Below are 18,449 nucleotides of genomic sequence, written 5' to 3'. Positions count from 1 at the left end.
GCCCCACATCCCTCTATCCCAGCAGCGTCCTCAAACCTGCCCCACATCCCTCCATCCCAGCAGTGTCCCCAAACCCGCCCCACATCCCTCCGTCCCAGCAGTGTCCCCAAATCCCCTCGGCATCCCTCCATCCCGACAGCATCCCCAAACCCGCCCCACATCCCTCTATCCCAGCAGCGTCCTCAAACCTGCCCCACATCCCTCCATCCCAGCAGTGTCCCCAAACCCGCCCCACATCCCTCCGTCCCAGCAGTGTCCCCAAATCCTCTCGGCATCCCTCCATCCCGACAGCATCCCCAAACCCGCCCCACATCCCTCCGTCCCGGCAGTGTCCCCAAATCCCCTCAGCATCCCTCCGTCCCGGCAACGTCCCCAAACCCACCCCACATCCCTCCATCCCGGCAGTGTCCCCAAACCCGCCCCACATCCCTCCATCCCAGCAGCATCCCCAAATCCCCTTGGCATCCCTCCGTCCCGGCAGCGTCCCCAAACCCACCCCACATCCCTCCGTCCCGGCAGTGTCCCCAAATCCCCTCGGCATCCCTCCGTCCCGGCAACGTCCCCAAACCCACCCCACATCCCTCCATCCCGGCAGTGTCCCCAAACCCGCCCCACATCCCTCCATCCCAGCAGCATCCCCAAATCCCCTTGGCATCCCTCCGTCCCGGCAGTGTCCCCAAACCCACCCCACATCCCTCCGTCCCAGCAGCGTCCCCAAATCCCCTCGGCATCCCTCCGTCCCGGCAACGTCCCCAAACCCACCCCACATCCCTCCGTCCCGGCAGCGTCCCCAAACCCGCCCCACATCCCTCCATCTCGGCAGCATCCCCAAACCTGCCCCACATCCCTCCATCCCACCAGCGTCCCCAAACCTGCCCGGCATCCCTCCGTCCTGGCAGTGTCCCCAAACCCACCCCACGTCCCTCCGGCCCGGCAGCATCCCCGGCCCGGCCGCTGCCCTCGGTGCGGGCGCTGAGCTTTTGCCTGCACTGTGCTTGCCCCAAGCTGCGGCGCAGGACAGGGGGGACCAGGGCCCGCATGGACCCCTCAATTTGGGGGGGCCACTGCCCCAAACCCCAACTTCTCGCATGCTCCCTTCACCCAGAAGCCCGGCAATCTAAAACAAATACATCTATCTGCGGCTCGGCACAGCTCAGAGCGATAAAGAGAAATAGCTGGAATAATTTTTCCCGCCCACACATACCAAAGCGGAGGGAAAAGGGGAAACTAGGAGCGCGAGGCAGGCGGGCGCGCGCACAGGGCCCGGCGCAATCGGGGAGATCTCGCGCGGGCCTGGCCGTCAGGACGGGCTGTCCCTCCTCGCCGTGCCCTGCTCGGCCCGATAATAAACCTTGAGGTTTGCACACAAACTCCAGGCGGCGAGAGATTATTCAGACAGGAGTCACAGTGCAGATAAACACAACCGAACAAGAGAGGGAGGCGAACGGGAAGGGGGGAGGCGGGGAGGAAAGGAAAAAAGTTTGCAGTTTTCACTTCGACGCGTGCAAAAAAAAAAAAAGAAAAACAGAAAACCAGAGAAAAGTTCCCCATCCTTGGCACGTGCAGGGAGCTTTCCACGGCGGAGGGGTGAGGCCGATGCCAAGGCGGCACGGAGCCCGCGCCGCTCCGCTTTACCCCGGGGGACCCCGACCCGCGGACCCCGCCGGCTCGACACGTGCGCCCGCGGGGATGCTCGCGCCCCAGCCCTGCCCCGCGCGCCGCACGGAGCGTTTGCAGCGAGGCCGGATTCGGGGCTGGCGCCCGGGCAGCGGCATCGTGCCATGCCGGGGAAGAGCAAAGCCCTGGGAGCCGAGAGCCGGCGCCCTGGCTTGCCCCGGAATAAACAGCCGAGAAAGCAAAATTGGGTTAGCGCGCCCCGGCGGGAGCTGTGCCCCGGGCGTCCGGGGACCGCCGGGGCCGCTTGGCCGGGCTGCTCCATCCCTCGGCGCAGGGATGCGGAGCAGGGCGGCGCGGGGCAGCTCCCGCGAGGAGCATCCCCCGCCGGGGCGCGGGCGCGGACCGCCAGCGCCAAGGGACCGAGGCAGAAACCTCTTTGCTTCATCCCACCTTGTCCCTCGCGGAAAGGGAATCGCCCCGCAGACGGAGCCGCCGGGCCTGGTTTCCGACGGATCTGCACCCGCCAGGCCAGCGCCGCGGTCGATCCCCTCCGCGCCCGTCCTGCAGGCGCGAAGCCCGCCGGGCCGGGGGGCCGGAGCGGGAGCGCCCGAACGCCTCCGAGCCGGCGGGGAGCCGGAGCACCGAGCCGGCCCTGGGGGAACAGGGGAGGCTCTGGGGGGATCCCGTAGGATGCAAACTCCCCTCTCCAAGCGGGCGCGACGCCCGGCCCCGAACGCGCCCTCGGGCACGTGCACCACCTTCAGCACGGCGGGCTCTCTCCCGAAAGCTGAGAGGGGCCGGCACCGGGACGGAGCAACCGGAGCCCCCGGGAGGGCAGAGCAGCGCGGCGGGCACGGCCCTCCGGCCGCCCCCTGCCCGGCGGCACGGCCGGCCCCGGCCCCGGCTTGCCAGCCGGGCGGCACAGCCAGCCGAGCGAACGGGAGGCAAGTGAAATGGCACGGTACATCTGCAAACGCTCCCAAGTTGAGGATTATAGATTATAGCTATCAGCTATTTGCATATCAGAATTTCAAGCAGCCAGCCCCCTCCAGCGAACAAGGTCATTTCAAAGATAAAAAAACCACTCCTGCTCCCTCGCCTTCCGCGCGGGCTTCGCGCGAGCCTTTCCGCGGGCCGGCAGCTCGCGGGGAGGGTCCAGCGCGCCCGGCCGGGCCGGCCGAGCCCGAGGGCGCACGCGGCGCCGGCGCAGGGCTCGGTGGGGCCGCAGCCGCCCGGGAAGGGCGGCGAGGAGCAGAGCACGGTGCCCAGGAGCCGCGGCCGCGCCGCCCCCTCGCCGCCCCCCCGCCGCCGCATCTCCGCCGCTGCCATTGCTGACATACGGCGGATCCTGCCAGATAAAAAGAAAATTCAGGCTGCTCAGAGTTTCCCTTTTTGCCCGTTCCATCCCTGATAAGTGCCGAGCCTGCAGAGCGCCTGATAGACGGGCTATCGCGGCGGTTAGCGCGAGAGGAACACCCTATCGCCGCAGCATCGCCGGACCGCCATCAACTCCCCGCCACACAGAAATTAATACCACTCCAATTACCAGAATAGCGATGGGCTGGGAGAAGGCGATAATAAAATCTCTTTTACATAAAGAATGCAAATAACTAACTGCGGCGCAGGCAGGGGGAAGGGGAGGCAGGCGCGAGCGGCGGGTTCGGCCGGCCCGGGGCAGGCGGCGGGCTGCGCGGCGCAGGATGTGCCGGGGCACGCGGGAGCCCGGCGGCCGCGGAGCGGGCGAAGAGGCGACGGCCCCGGCCCCGCAGCTCCTTCCTGCCGCAGCATCCCGGAAGGCCGGAGCGCCGGGGGGGTGGGGGGAGGGCCGGCGCTGTGCCGCCCTCCGGCTCTGCCTTTCCTCCCCGGGCCGGCCGCGTGGAGCTGCACCGCGGCATCCCCTCCTTGCCCCGGCACCGGGCATCTCGGCAGCGGGAGGCGCACGGGGCCGGAGCCGCAGTGGGCACGGAGCCGGGGACGGCGCAGCCCCCCGCGCCGCCTCCCGGCCGCGCGTCTCCCGGAGGCCGACGGCTATCCGGCCCCGAGGTCGCCCCTTCCCGTCCTTTGCGGCGGGAGGAAGCGCGCTGCTCCGCAGGGCTGCTGGAAAAACACCTCCCGGGATAGCGCGGCGGCAGCCGGAGCCCCGAGCGCGAGCCGGAGCCCCGAGCACGAGCCGGAGCCTGGGGGCGCCTCCGGCCGTGCCGCGGCCCCGCCGGCGGCCGGGGCTCGGCACGGAGATGGCGAGACGGTGATAGACGGCTGCATTCGCTACTTGGGGTTTTGATAACCATCGCGAAACCGCTCCAGCTTTCTTCTTGCGGTCGCCCCCGACGTTATCAAAGCGCCCTCGCCAGCGCGCGCAAACGCAAGCCGGCGGCTGCAAACCCCCCCTCGCCGCGGGCGGCGCTCCGCCGGGGCAGGATCCGCCGCGCTCGGGAAAGAGCGCCCGGGCCCCTCCCGTTGCACTTCCTCACCTCCCCGCCGGCGGGTCGAGAGCCGGGAAGCAGCCGGGAAAAAACCCAGGCGGCAAAGTCCTCGGCAGCCTCCGGGGCCGGCCCGGGCGAGCGGAGGCGCGTCGGGGAGCGCGCGGCACTCACCTGGCCCGCTCCAGGAGTTCGGCTCCGGAGGGTTTTCTCCGGGATCCTGTTTCTCTGGCTCCTTCGGACTTTCCGGGGCGTCTTTAGCCTCTACAGCAAGAGTGGGAAGACACAGCGTCACGCTCGGGGAGCTTCGGATACGGCGTCCCGCCGGAGCCGGGACCACCGGCCAGGCGGAGCGCCCTCCCCGAGATGCGCGCTGGGGGCCGAACCCCGGAGCCCAAATCCCGGCACGGGCAGCTCCCCCGCTGCTCGGGGCTCGTTCCCGCGCATCCTGGCGCCCCCGGCCCCCCGCCGCCGTCCCACCCCGGACCCCCCGTCGAAGCGCCCGGCGCAGCCCCGCTCCTGTCGCGGCTCTGTTTGCGGCGTATTCATAGCAACTTGATAACAATTATTTTCTCCATTAGCCGCTGTTAGAGATGCAGCAGATACGGCGTATCTGCATATGACAGTGCGGAAGATTAGCGCCCAAAGTACATGTTTGCCTTCGCGTCCAGGGCGGATAACCGGAGCAGAGCCCAATCGATAGGCGCCATAGAGAACACCCAGGGGTGACGTCACCGGCATCGGAGATTATTAATACAGGTGATAAGCGGAATGATTAACATCAAATAAATCAATCACCGGGTATAAAAGTCCTATTATTTTTGGCTATAAATCAAAGTGCCTGGCATATTGATTTTTATCCATCGCGCTGAAAGCTTTAGTGGCCGTTATTGCTGCTCGGCGTTATCTCTGCTATCACCTTTTTATCAAAACAGGCTAGTGCCAGGTGCAGCTCTCCGCCTGGGCTCCCAGCTCCCTCGCCCCCAGCCCCGCACCCAGATCAGATAGGAGCCACCCGCTTCCTCCGCGCGGGAGCGGGGCCGCCCGCCGCGCTGCTCCGGGGCCGCCTCTCCCCGGGGAGCTCGGGGCTTTCCCGTGGCTGGGGTCCCCCCTCCCGGCCCGGGGGCTGCCGGGGGCTCACGGGAAGCCTCGGGCTGCGGGGGGCCGCGCCGGCGGTGCCCGGCGGAGGAAGGAAGCCGGCGCTTCGCCGGAGCCACCTCTCCGGCGCCGGGGCCCGAGCGGCTCCATTAGCGCCGCGCAGCCTTGCCCCGCCGCCGTTTATCGCAAAGGGCGCTGCAAACATTAACCGATTAGGATTCGCCCCCACCTCCCCAGGAAGGAACCGGGAGGATATCTAGGAACTGGCTCGGCCCGGCCCTGAAACGCAGCCACCTCTGGGGTGGGGCGCGCGGCCGGCCGCCGGCAGCAGGCAGGCGGCAACCCGGCCGCGCCGCGCCGCGCGGAGCCGCCTCCTCTCCCCGGCCGCCGCGGCTCGCTTGGCACATCCCTCCACCAGGATGCACCAGGGCAGGCGAAGGCAGCTGAGCGAGCCGCGTCCCGGCTCGCGCCATCCCGGCTGCGCCCGTGCAAGCCAAGATCGCTGCCCCGAACCGCCCAGACCGCGGCAAGAGCGGCGCCCGGCCGGCCCGAGCCCCCCACCGTTGCCCCCGGGCTATTTGCACGCTGGGCAGACGGAGCGCGCCGGGGGCTCGCTTACCGGGCAGGTCGCGGCGAAGCTCGCCGTCGGGGCTCGGGGCGTCGCGCTCGGCGGAGCCCTCGCGGTCCGAGGCGGCCCCCTCCCCGGCCAAGGGGCTGGCGTCCCCCGCCGCGGCGTCCTCGCCGTCCTCCATCTCTCCCAAGGAACCTGCCGAAACACGAGGGTGCGCGGGGTGGGTGACGGGGCCTTTCCTCTCCGGAGGGTCCCTGCCCTTCCTTCTCCGAGGAAAACCGCCCCAAAGCTCCGGCTGAAGTTAGGTTCGTCCCGCTCGCCGCGGATGGGCTCGGCCCCCCGGCTCACCCCGTCCCCCCTTGCGCCCCGCGGCTGCTGGGGGCTCGACCTGAGCATCGCCGAGGGAAAGGTTTTGGGGTGCGAATGCAGATTTTACTGCTGGTTTTACAAACTTGCGCGGCGGCCCTATTTGTGCGTCCTTGAGGGAGACGTCTCGGGGGGCGAAAGCCGCGGTGCCTGCGCACGGCGCAGGGTCGCGCCGTGGGGCTGCACGGGCAGGGGGACGGCCGCCCCCGCCGCCGCGGCATGGTCCCCAAAATGTGCCGGCGCTGCCGTCTCCAGCAACACAGCATCCCACTGAGGAGCAGACCGCGAGCACTTTAAATAAATAAATAATACTAATAGAAAAGAAATACATAAAAACGCAGCCGGCTCCGAGCGACACGCAGGGATGCTCAGGGCACGCAGGGGTGCTCAGTTCCTGGCGCTTGGGAGAGGCGTTGGCAAATGCTTCCCCGGCCAGAGCCGTCGCCCCCGCGCTCCATCCCAGGCTGCTGCAAGGGGACCGGCTGGGCAGAGCGAGCGGAGCAGGGCTGCGGTGCAGGGCCATGATGCAGCGTTGCAGTGCCCCATTGCAGTGCAGGGCCACAGTGCAGTGCCCCAGCGCAGCATTGTGGTGCAGCATTGCAGTGCGGGGCCACGGTGCACCATTGCAGTGCAACGTTGCAGTGTGTGGCCCCGGCGCATCGTTGCAGCGCACCGTTGCAGTGCGGGGCCATGGTGCACCATTGCAGTGCACTGTTGCAGCGTGGGGCCCCGGTGCAGTGTTGCAGTGCAGTGTTGCAGTGGGGGGCCCCGACGCAGTATTGCAGTGCAGCACTGTAGTGCGGGTCTATGGTGCACCACTGCAGCGCAGCATTGCAGCACGGTGCCCCGGCACAGTGTTGCAGTGCACCGTTGCAGCGCGGGGCCCCGGCACACCACTGCAGTGCACCGTTGCAGTGCAAGGCCCCGGCGCAGCGCCGCGGCGCACCGTTGCAGCGCCGTGGTGCAGCGTTGCAGCGCGGGGCCCCGGCGCGGCGCCGCGGCGCAGGGCCGCCGCTCGCCGTGACTCCAGGCGTGTATATTTACACCGGCAGAACAAAGGCCCCATAATCTATACAAAGCAGACAACAATGAGCGTGAATAAAGAGGCTGCCGAGGAAGGGAAGGCAATTTATTCTAATTCTGCTAATTTCAGTTCCAGCACAATTAAAACGGCTCTGATAATATTCAGAAACAATCGCCGGCTAACAAATCGTTTCTCTCGCTGCAAATGAAACATTGTTAGGCTAATTTTTCCCTTCACGCCTTCACGGCTCTCGGGCTCCCGATAAAGTTAACCCGACTGTCGCCTCCTCCCCGGCGCTCGCCGCCCTCCCGGGAGCGGGCGGCCGGTTCGGCGCGGGGACGGGCGAGAGCGCTGCCGGCCCCGCGCGCCGCGTGCCAGCCCGCCGACGCCGCGGCCTCGGCCCCGGGAACGTGCCCGGGCTGCGAAGCACCGGCGGCCGCCGCGCGGGGTGAGCGAGCCGCCAAAGAGCTTTAAAAAAAGGGGGGGGGGAAAAAAGGAAAGAGAAAAAAGAGAGAGGGAGCGCGAGCCGGAGCAGGGAGCGGAGCGTCATTTCTCCGGGATTGCTGGAAGCCTCGCGCAGTTATCACCTCTCACAGCCTCCCTCAGCTTGCCTGATCTGTCTATTCTTCATTAAGCAAATACGCTGAAATGGAAATGAAAACATAATAGCTATTTGATTCTCGGCGAGATATTTTGCATATTGGTTCAGTGCTGATAGTGGAATTTCATCAACTCCCTTTTTTCATGCTTTAAAACTGAATTACTGAGGCTGGCTTTACAGAGAGGGGAAGAGCCAAAAAATGCTCCCTTCCAAGATACTCCGCTTAGACGATTAACTCTTCTCCCTCCCGCCTTCCTTCTCTCTCTCCTTTTTTTTTTTTTTTTTGATAACAAGGAAGGATTTCTTTTTTTAAATTATAGCGATTGTAAAAACTTACAATAATGTGCAACGATGTGCCCGGGTTCGCCAGGCGCCGGCTGGCCGCAGACGCGGGCGGACGCCGGCTCCCGGGCGCGGCGCTTCGCGGCAGCAGCAGGGACCGGCCGGCACCGCGGCTCCGCCGGACGGCACGGGGGCTCCTCCGGAGCCCGAGCCGGCGGCGCTCCCGGCCCGACCGGCCACCCCGCCGCCGGGACGGGCTCGCGCCCTCCGCACGCGCCCGGAGCAGCTTTCCGCGCCTGCCGCACAGGGCTTTGGGGTTACTTCTCGGTTGCGCGGGCACGAGGAAAACTAAGTCGCGGGGGGTCGTCGTCGTCGCCGCCACCACGCGCGGAGGCAGCGCCCGGCCGAGCCCGCAGCCCGCGCGCCGCTGCAAAGGGGCCGCGCGCGCCCGGCCCCCGGCTCCGCGCCCCGAGCCCCGGCCCCCTGCAGAGCGGGGGGGGGGGGGGGACACGCCGGCGCCCTGCGTCCAGGGCCGTCCCCGAAACCCGGGACCTCGTTAGCCAGGTAACGAGAGCGGAGCGTTTCACTCGAATCAAGGTCCTCCCGGCCCGGGACCAATGAACGGCTCCTCCACTCCTTGCACGTATTTGGTAAATTAAATAAAAGGGGGGGGGATAAAAGGGGTTTTATTCCAGGCTGCCAAGAGAGAGACCCTGGGCTACCCGAAAGCAGGCACGCAGACAAGAGCAAAGCGATAACAGGCCTCGATAACAGATAGAAAATAGCAACAGATTCAGACTTTCCCACCGGCTTGGCGAGCGGGAGGAGGAGCCCGCGCGGGGCGGCGGCGGCGGCGGGCCGGGAGAGCCCCCACCGCCCCCAGGCCGCCCCGAAAACCAGTGGGAAGCTCGCGGTCCGGCGCGCTCCCAGGGCGCCCGGGCACGGGGGGCCGCGCGCCGGCCCCGGCAGAGCCCCCGACGCCTCCTCTCTTCCTGCCCGCTGCGTCCTTCCAGCTCCTCCTTATCCCGATGCTGACCCTGAGTTCGTCTTCAATTCAAAAAAAAAAAAAAAAAGAAAAAGAAAAACGGCAAGCGAGCCAGCTGAGGCTTCCCACCGGGTCCGCGGGGCGCCTGCGCCCCTCGCCCAGCTTCTCCTTCCGCCGCGCTGGCTATTAGGGTTTGACTCCGAGCAGCGCCGATGCTCCGGGCGGCCTCGGATGCCCCCGACCCCGCGGCGCCTCCGGGCAGCCGAGGAGCACGGACGCCGACGGCGCGGCCGAGGGCGAACGAGGCTTCGGGTTCCCGAAACGGCGCGGGGTCCCCAAAGGTCACCTTATCCCGCAGCTGCCGCGGCTCTGCAGAGGACGGAGGGGGCGGGAAACGCCGCAGCATCCAAGCGGCTGCGGCACGGCGCCGGTCCCCGCGCTGCAAGAAGGGGGCAAGCCGCCGGGGACGGGCGAAAAGGGCTCAGCCCGGGCACCCGGTGACGCTCACCCGCTCCGAAACGGGCGCCGGGCGCCCGCAGCCGGGGCAGGGCAACCGGGCGGGAAAGGGGCTGCAAAGCGCGCCGAACGGCGAGGAGCGGGCGACGCCGGCCGGCGCTCCGGGATGCGCCCGGCAGCAAAGCCCCCGCTGCTATCAGCCGGGCCGCAGCTCCGCAGCGGCATCCCGGGCGCCGGGCTGCCCCCGCTATCGGCGTTTTTAATATCGCCCCGGTGCGAGGGGTCGATAACGCCGGGGCCGGGCCGCGCCGAGATAAACCCGCCGCGGCTTTTCCCGCGGCTCGGCGGCCCCCCAACGCCGGGGGCGAAACGCTGGGGCAGCCGGGTGCCGCCGGCGCCCCCGAAACCGGGCAGGGGAGGGAGGGCAGAAAAGCCGAGGAGAGGCAGAGCCTGAGAAAAAGCAGCCCTGCTGCTATCGGGGAGATTGGTTTCAGCCGGAGCTGCTCGCCCTGCCAAGTCCGTATCCTATCTGCGCGGGGCGTAGTTACTTAACATTCATCACCGGCTGAACTCTGTAACTTTATCAGCGCCCGAGCGCGGCGCCATCGCCGAGCCCGGCCGTTCCCGGCTCTCAGATAGTCCCGATAAACCGCTGATAGATTACAGGAGATCGGCGCGCTGGGGGCGACGCGATCGCTACCACTAATAGCGCGCGCGGGAGCCGGGGCGAGCCGGGCAGGGAGAGCGCGGCAGCGGCGACGCCGAAGCGCCTCCGCGTTTCCGATGGGGCCGATACGGCGCCGATAGGTTTTTAGGAGAGGAGAGATGGGGAGGGAGCCGGCTGCGGCCCCAGCTGCGGGCGCTTCGCCGGGCGAGGAGAGGCGACCCCGCGAGGTGCCGGGCCGGGGGGGGAAGCGGCTGCAAACCGCTCGCTCCGCCGCGGGGGCGAACCCCAATGCCGGCGGCGGCGCGAGCGAACGCGGCGTAAGGGGATGGGGTGCACAGGCCGGGGGCGAGCGGCACGGGGGCTGCAACCCCCCCCCCCGTCCTGCTGCTTTTTCCCCCCTAAAAAAAAGAAAGAAATTGCAGTAGGGCAGCTCCGTCCGGGGTACGCGGCCGGTCCCGTCCCGGTGCCGAAACGCTCCCCGCGTCCCGGCGGGATGCTTGGCTCGGGGCTGGCGCCGTGGGCGCCCCTCCGCCGGGCGCAGCTCGTTGCAGGGGCGAGAGGAGGGGGCGAGGGCAGGGGACGGCGCCGGGACCCCCCCCGGCCTCTCCTTTCCCCGCTCCCGAAGCGGCGGCCGCGCTTTCTGCCCCGGCTCCGCGGAGGCCGAGTTTGGGTCTGCGCAATTGCGCGCGCCTGGGCTTTTCTTTTTTTTTTTTTTCTTTTCTTTTTTTCCTGTTCTTGGCATTTTGGTGGAGCGAGATAAGAGTAAAAAACAACAGAGCTGCTCGGAGAGTGAAAAAGGGAGATAGATAACACAGATACCGACTCCTACACAAAACAGTCCTGGCTTTATCGCTGCTTTTTATCACAGTTCCTTTTAAAAAAAATAAAGAGAACAGCCCAACTGGAATGGGGCAACACATTAAAAAATGAACTTTATACTGTTTGCTCTTTAGTTTTATATTTAGATGAAACAAACTTAGATTTTTGCGGTCAGTACCTTTTCCTAGCACAAGGAACCTAAAAGTGTGGAAGCCCCGTTTCCTCCGCCAGCAACAGCTTAGCAATCTAAATTAATATAAAATTAGGGGGGAAAAAAAAGAAAAGCCCCCGTTGGAAACGCGATTTCCGGGCGGCGCCGGCGTGGCGCGGGACGGCTTGGGTCGGCACGCGCCGAGCGAGCCCGGCCGCCCCGACGGCCGCGCCTGGGCGTCCTCGAGCCCGGAGCAGATGCCGCGGACGAGCCGGCGACCTCCGCCTCCGAGCGGGAGCCTCGCGGGGAAGCGGGAAGCAAAGGTCCCCGTCGCTCGCGGCGGGGCGGCGAACGGCCCCGGACGCAGCCGTTCCCTGCTCCGCGTGACCGCCGGCACCGGGAAGGGCATTTCCCGGCCAAAAACGCACGGGGCATGGTGAGAAAGAGGGAAAAAGAGAGGGGGGTGGGAGGAAAAAAAAAAGAGAAAAGAAAAAAGGAACAGGGCTGGCGGTTTTTCCCTCCCCTCGCACTCCCTTCCCTACCTTCTTTTTGAAAAACATAATTTATCTGTGTATTATCAAGAAATCCAGACACTTTAATCAGTGAGCTATGAAGTCAGTATTTCCATTCTTATCTAGCGGAGGAGTGGAAATGGAGAGCAGATAGGCAGCTCCGAGCCGATCCGTGGTGGGGAATGTTAATGGGAGGAGCGGCGGAGCCATTGGCTACCGAGCCGCCGCTATCGCTGCCATTATCGGCGCCTTATCGCGGCCACCATCGCGGCGCGGTAATGGGGCCAGTTCAACTTTCCGCATTATCATCGGAGCCGCGACGAGCGCGAGAGGCCTCGGCCGGGAGACGGGGAAGCGAGCGAGCGCCTGAGCTTCCCCTCCGGAACGGCGCGGGAAGGGGAAGGCGGCAGGGCGGGAGGAGGCGACGGCCGCGGGACCAGCCTCCCGTCCCCCCACACGCAGATATATGGGTGGATATACACGTATGTATATATATTTGTATATGCACATACATCTACGCATGCATATGCACATATATATATATACACATATGTGCATATATATATATATATATATATGTGCATGCATGCTTCATCAGATTACCAAACTAGAGACGCGCTTTTCCTCCATGCGCTCTTGAATGGGAGATGTCAAGAAAATATGTTGATGTGAGAAAGAGGAGATAAAGAATTATTTTGGAGGAAAAAAAATATAAAAAAAATAAAAAAAAGCGAGCCGTGGAAGGCTCTTATCTGCAGTGACTCACGCGCACACACTCCTTAACCCCGCTGCAGCCCAAGGTCAGCGGTTGCATTCCTTTCGGCATTTCGTCCCTTCCCAAAAAACACGTTGCTACAGGAACAATGAGGAGCCTTTAGCGCCGTGGCAATCGGAAGAGGGAACTTTATTACCCCGAAGCACTTGAACTTTCCTGATAAAATCCGAAGCAGGACATCGGCTTTGCCAAGCTGATGCGGTCAAAACTCCTGAGTCAGGCAACAAAAAATGGTCATGGGACATGCTGCAGAAAAAAAGAGGGGGGAAACACACGGCCCACAGGTTTCATTCACACTCTGCGCGCAAAGAGGCGGCCTGAAATATCCTTTTATCCCCCCATCCTGCATAGGAAAAACGAGGTCACGGGCGAAACGGCGGGAATCCCGGAGCAGAGCTGGGCTCCTCCAACAGCAATGTCCCGCTCGGCTTTATTAAAAGCCAAAGAAGTGAAAGGAAAGGGGAAATTTGGGAAAGCCACCGGGCCTCTCGGCCGCTGCCGCTTCCGCCGGGGGCTGTTTGCTCGCCCCGCGCCGCGCGCATCCCGGCGGCGCTGCGAGGGCCGGGCGCCTCGGGAGCACCGGCACGCGCGAGAAGCGGGTGGCTCGGGTCCCCACGGCGCCGGGCGCTGCCCCTCTCCCGGGGACGCCCATCGCCTGTGGGAACCGGCGCCCGGCTCGGCACCTCCCGGCTCTCGGAGGAGGATACGACCTTGCCCAGCCACCCCAGCGTGCGGCCAGAGGTCTCCGTGCCCGCTGGAGGTGGCTGCCCGGCGCGGGAACATCCCCGCCGTGGTGCCGCCCGGCCCTTGGCAACACCGCCGGGCACCGGCGGGAGGAGAAAGAGGAGGAGGAGGAGGAGAAAGAGCGGCATCGGACACAAAGCAAACAACCCCCAGTGCCTCTCTGCCCCACCGCGGAGCGGGGTGCCCCGCCGCTTTCCCACCTGCCTTTTGCCCCCGGAGGAGGAGGAGGAGGAGGAGGAGCAGCGTGCTTCCTCTCCAGCCAGGCACGTCGTCAGGCAGGCGGAAACGCCAGAGCCATCCTGGCCGACGTGGGCTCCCGGCCCGGCACGGCACGGCCGGGCAGCGGCAGCGCTCCCGTCGCCCCAAACCCGTGTCCTGCTCCGGAGGGAGCCGGAGGCAAACTCTGCCCTTCCACTCCCGGCCCGGGAGCGCAGCGAGCCCTCTGCGGGCCACTCCGCCCGCGGATGCCGGACAGGTCACCGCTGCCGTTTTCCGGCTGGAAAACCGATGGGAAAGAGAGACACGGCCCAGCCCCACCGGCGGCCGGCTGCATCCCGGCCCGCCGAGCCCCTCGTCCCGCCCGGAGCGGCGGCTTTCCCGCGGCGCTGCCGAGCTCCCGGGCCATCGTGGCCGGGAAAGGCTCTTTTTGGTGGGCTGCGGGCGATGCCGCGGCAGCCAGCAGACCTCAGAAAATACCCGTTCCCGCAGCCGGAGCCACGCGGGGAGGCACCGCCGGCGCGTATCCCCGGGTCCCGGCCGAGGCAGCGGAGACTCCCAGCCCTGCGGAGCCGCCCGGAATAACGCGTTGGGGGGAAACTGAGGCACGGAGCAGCGGCGCTTCGCCGGAGCAGGGGACGCGGCAGGAGCCCGATACCCGTGCGCTCCCGAAAGTGAAGGGCCGGCGCGGACGGGGAGCAAACACGGGAGGAGAGGAGAGGGCAGGAGGCGTGCCGGGAGGCTCCGAAGACACCGGCTTCCCGCGCCGGCGCTAAAAATAGACTCCGGGCCGGCTACTGTAATCTTTACAAGCAATTCGCTTCGGCTTCGCGGCACGGCTCGCGGCAAGGGGCGCCGGGTGACGCCGAGGCAGCGGGGCCGGCCGCGTCCCCCCGGAGCGGCACGGACCCCGGCTGAGCGACAAAACAAAACAAAAAACCCCAATCGTGAAGATAACAGCGTAGATCGCGCTTGCTATCTGACACCATCTAATAGCAATTAAAGAATATTCACACACGAAAATATCACTTCGCTTTCACACGCCCCCCCCCAATGTATTTGCTACACTTAGCAGAATGAGAGATAGCGATCAAAAAAGAAAGTCAGCCTCCTCCAAACTAATGCAACATCTGTAGCTGATAAAAGGCGCTGAGGAGAGCTCGTCTTCTAAACGAAGCTCGTGTCACAGAGAGCGTGCATGCGAGGGAGGGGAAAAACACCCTAAGAAGTAAAAATATATAGGCAGTCCCCCCTCCTCCCCACCAGATAATTAAAGTGCCTGCATTAATCACATTTGCAATGGAACAAATTGTTGGAGCCCTTTTGCCCCTTTTTTCAGTGTTTGTTATTGTAGCGAATCCTGCTCCAGTCTGGTCGGGAGAGATAAGTAGCTCTTATCGCACTTGGCAATCTGTATCAGTATGGAGATCGGGCCTCGGCGCTTATCGAGGTTCACATCTCCTCTAGCTGAAAGCAGAATAGAAAGGGAAAAAGAAAAAAAAAACAACACCCACAGGCAGGCCCTGCAACTGTTACAAAAAAAAACGTTCACTTCCAGTTAATTTAGGAAGAAAAATATATATGTATTAAAAAAAACCCCAACATGCACAGAGGCACATCAGCAACATGAGATCAATCTCCTGCTTATCAGCTTCCCTAATCTAGAGGGCCGGCGCTGCAACTGCATGCACACGCAGCTGCCAGGAGCCTCACTCATCATACGTGTGCCCGCACTCCCATGTTTGAAGTTAATAAATATAACAGGCTATCTGGGGTGGAGATCAGCTCCTGCTCTCTATCAGCCCCTCGCATCTATCTACCAGCAGAACAAAAGACAGAAAAAAAAAAGAATAAAAAAAAAAAAAAAAAGCAGCAGCAGCTGCACGGAGGTTGCCGCGCTGTCGCAGCCTCCGAGAGCGGCTGGCGGGCGCGGGGGGCCGAGGCGCAGCCCTCCCCGCCGCCGGCGATGCCGCACGCCGTCTAAGTTTAAAGCAGAGCGGGGATGCTCGGCGGAGCGCCCGCCTTCCGGCACGGCCGCAGGGACACCCCGCGGCGCCCCCGGCCCCCACCGCCCTCCAGCCCCTCCGGGCACCTCCCAGCGCGGTGCACGCGCGCGTGTGTGTGTGCAGGGGGCAGCAGAAAAGCGGCTCTGGCTTTTTAAGCAGCTTGCTGAATCGGAAAGCGTGGAAAAGGGGAAAAAAGAAAAGGTTAAACTAGCTGGTTAAATATAGTCCAGTATCTGAGCTTTGTCTTATCGCTCTTGGCAATCACACGCTCTCCCCACAATCTCCCCGTTGAGCTATCTGCATCTCACATCAAGACAAAAAAAAAAAAAAAAAAAGAAAAAAAAAAGATGAAGAAGGAGAGGGAACATAGCGTCACTGAGGAAAATAAAATAAGGAGATACGAATCTGGAGGAGGTTTTAATGCTTCAGCCGAGATGATAAAAAGGATAGACTTTGTGGAAACAGGTCCGGTCTGTACGGTAGAGGAGTCTGGTTACCGGAGCCCTGATTCATGCATACTTTTCTCTCCTCAGGAGAGAGCAGGAACAGGCGGCAGAAACGCGCTCGCAGCGCGCTACGTTTCTAATGACTGTTTTCATGTTGACACATACAGGAAAGGTTCCAAGCTTTCAGCTTTTAATCAGTTTTGGCCATCGCTGGCGGCTTGAGATCAGCCTCCCACTTTATCATTTCTTCACATCGCTGAAGAAAACAGCGGAGGAAGGAGATACGAGCCGCCTTCGGTGCGGGCAGCGCGCTGGCGAGCGCTGCCCGGCACCTTCTCCCGCGCGGAGGTCCCGCGGGGACGGCGGCTCCCGCGGCCTTGGGGGGCTCCCGCGGCCCCAGGCGCCGGGTTCCTGTTGTGAAGGGCCCGCGTATCGCCCGTGCTATCGCTGCGCCCATCAGCACCGCCACGCCGGCGGCTGAGCGTCCGCAGCAGTGACGCTGCCGCTCGCTTCGGTGCTAACTTGGGCTAATTAAAACGGGTGCCTTATGGAGGGATGCGGCCCGTGTGCTTAGATGTCGCTGAGAAAGGATTAATCTCCTAGTCAGACTTCACCTCTTAACTGCAGGGAGGGGGAAAAAAATAGAAAGCTACAGGAGTTGGATAAAACTAAACAAAAAAAATCAAGAAAAAAAGAAAAAAAAAAAAAGGAGGCACCTGGGACTATTTTTAACTCTAACCAGGTAAAAGTCTAGCTGAGCTTTATCACCAGAACAATCACCCCAGGCAGGGAAACAGGTAGGTGCAACTCAGCCTTGCAATTATTTCAAGAGAGAGATAAAGCTATATTATCACATGGTGGCCAGCCTTCCCTATCCTCCCATCTCAGTGCTATCGCCAGCTTCAATCTGCGCAAAGGGGGGAAAGCTAGCAAGCAAGCCGAGCCCGCCGCTGAAAAAGTTCCAGCACTTTACAGAATTTCTCGGAATATGCAAGAGCAATCGCCTCATCTCCGCCAGCCCTGAAATCAGATCCTCCCCGGCTGATCAGCCCGGATCCCTGGGAGAGCGATAATCCGGAGGCGGCAGCATCGGCCGGGGAGCCCCGGCGCCGGCACCCCGCGACGCCCCGGCCGGCCGGGCCCCCGGCCGCCGCCCCCCCAGGTGCGGGGCGGGCGGCGCCCGGCGGCGGGGGCCCGGCGGAGGCCGCGCAGGCCGGCGGCGAGGCGATGCCGACGCCGACGCCGATGCCAAGGCCGGCGGCGGCCCCCGGCGCGCCGCAGCCCCGCGCGAGGGACGGGAGGCGGCCGGAGATAAGATCACAATTTCAGGCCGTCCCGACAGAGCGATCTTATCAGGACGGGGCTTGCAGAGTGGAATATTTCAGAGCTTTATCCGCGCCCTCATCGGGAGCGCCGGTATCGGAAACATCTCGCTGGAAGGAGAGAGGGGAAGGAGAAGGGCGGGAGGGCGGCAGCGAGGAGCGGGCGAGCCGCGGCCGCGCAGCCGGACCCGGGGGCGGCGCCGGGCCGCCGGGGCACGGCGGGCAGGGAGCCCGGCTCGGCTCCCCGGGGGCTTGGGCGGCTTGTTACGAACCGCGGGGGGAAGGCGGTGAGCGCTGAGAAGCGAGGCAAAGGGAGGAAGGGGGGGAAGGAGGAGGCGCAGCCCCGGAGCCGGACGGAGAGGGGAGGCGAGGCGGAGCGGACAAAGCAGGCCGGGCCGGCGGGCTGCCCCGGGGCGCCGGGGCCGCGGGCGGGGGACGCACTCACGCTTGATCTGCCGGGGGTTGCTCTGTTTCCTCCTGGACATCGCTCGGCGAAGGGCGAGCACGGCGCCCCGGCTGGCGGCGCCCGCGACGGCAGGTGGGTGGCGGCGTGCGGGCCCCCGGCTGCTCGCATGCCCGCCGGCCCGGCGCTGCCCGGGGCGAGGCCGGGGCCGGGGCCGGCTGCGGGCGCGGGAGCGGGAGCCGCCGCCGCCGCCGCGCTCCGCCGCCGCCGCTTTTTTTTTTTTTTTTTTTTTTTTTTTTTTTCCCTTCTCTTTTTTCTCAATGGGGCCCCGCAATGTATCAACCCCGCGGAACGTTCCACGGGGGCGGGGCCGGCCCCCGCCGCGCGCCGCGCGCGGCCGCCCATAGGCCGCCGCCCCCCGCTCCCCTCCCACCGCCGGCCACGCCCACCGGATGGCGTGGCCGCGGGGCGCGCGCGCGCGCGGGGCGGGGCGGGGCGGGGCGGAGCGGGGCGGGGCGGGGCCGCGGCGGGGGCGGGGCCGGGGGGCGGCGCGCAGCCGGGCTGGGAGGGGCATTGGGAGGGGGCGGTGGTTCCGCGGGGGGTGGGGGGAGCCCACGAGCCCTCCCCCCCCCCCTCCGTCCCGCCGTGATGTCCCAGCCCCCTCTTTGGGGTCCACCAATTCCCCGCTTTGGGGGGGGGGGGAGGGGGTCTGAAACCTCCTCCCCCCTTCTTTGGGGGTCACCCGAGCGCCTCCTGTGGGGTCCCACCCCCTCTTTTGGGGGTCCCAACCCCCTGGAGGGTCCCAACCCCCCTGAAAGGCCCTCAATCCCCCGCCCTTTTGGGGTGCCCAAGCCCTGCTGTGGTTCCCCCAAACTCCCTCCTTTGGGGTCCCAATGCCCCCATGAGGTCTGCAGCCCCCCCGCCCCGTTGGGGTTCCCAGGCCTTCCTGCCCTTCCCTTAGACCCTTC

The 18,449-nt window shown here is 64.9% G+C and overlaps 1 protein-coding gene across 1 annotated transcript in view; it reads right to left on the bottom strand.

Moving 5' to 3' along the window:
* ZFPM1 (zinc finger protein, FOG family member 1) overlaps positions 1–17,659 on the bottom strand; it is a 31,012-nt gene extending 13,353 nt beyond the window's left edge. Inside the window, exons 1-3 of the mRNA XM_062586173.1 lie at positions 17,524–17,659; positions 5,755–5,901; positions 4,212–4,301 (exon numbers count right to left, since the gene is read on the bottom strand). Coding sequence (XP_062442157.1) covers positions 4,212–4,301; positions 5,755–5,901; positions 17,524–17,563 — 277 coding nt within the window. The 5' untranslated portion in view covers positions 17,564–17,659. The remainder of the gene's footprint in view (positions 1–4,211; positions 4,302–5,754; positions 5,902–17,523) is intronic.
* Between the last annotated feature and the right edge of the window lie 790 nt (positions 17,660–18,449).

This window comes from Rhea pennata, chromosome 13 (assembly GCF_028389875.1).
Source record: "Rhea pennata isolate bPtePen1 chromosome 13, bPtePen1.pri, whole genome shotgun sequence".
Taxonomy (NCBI): domain Eukaryota; kingdom Metazoa; phylum Chordata; class Aves; order Rheiformes; family Rheidae; genus Rhea; species Rhea pennata.
The sequence above is the reverse complement of the archived record's forward strand: the minus strand, read 5'-3'. Positions and strand labels throughout refer to the sequence as shown.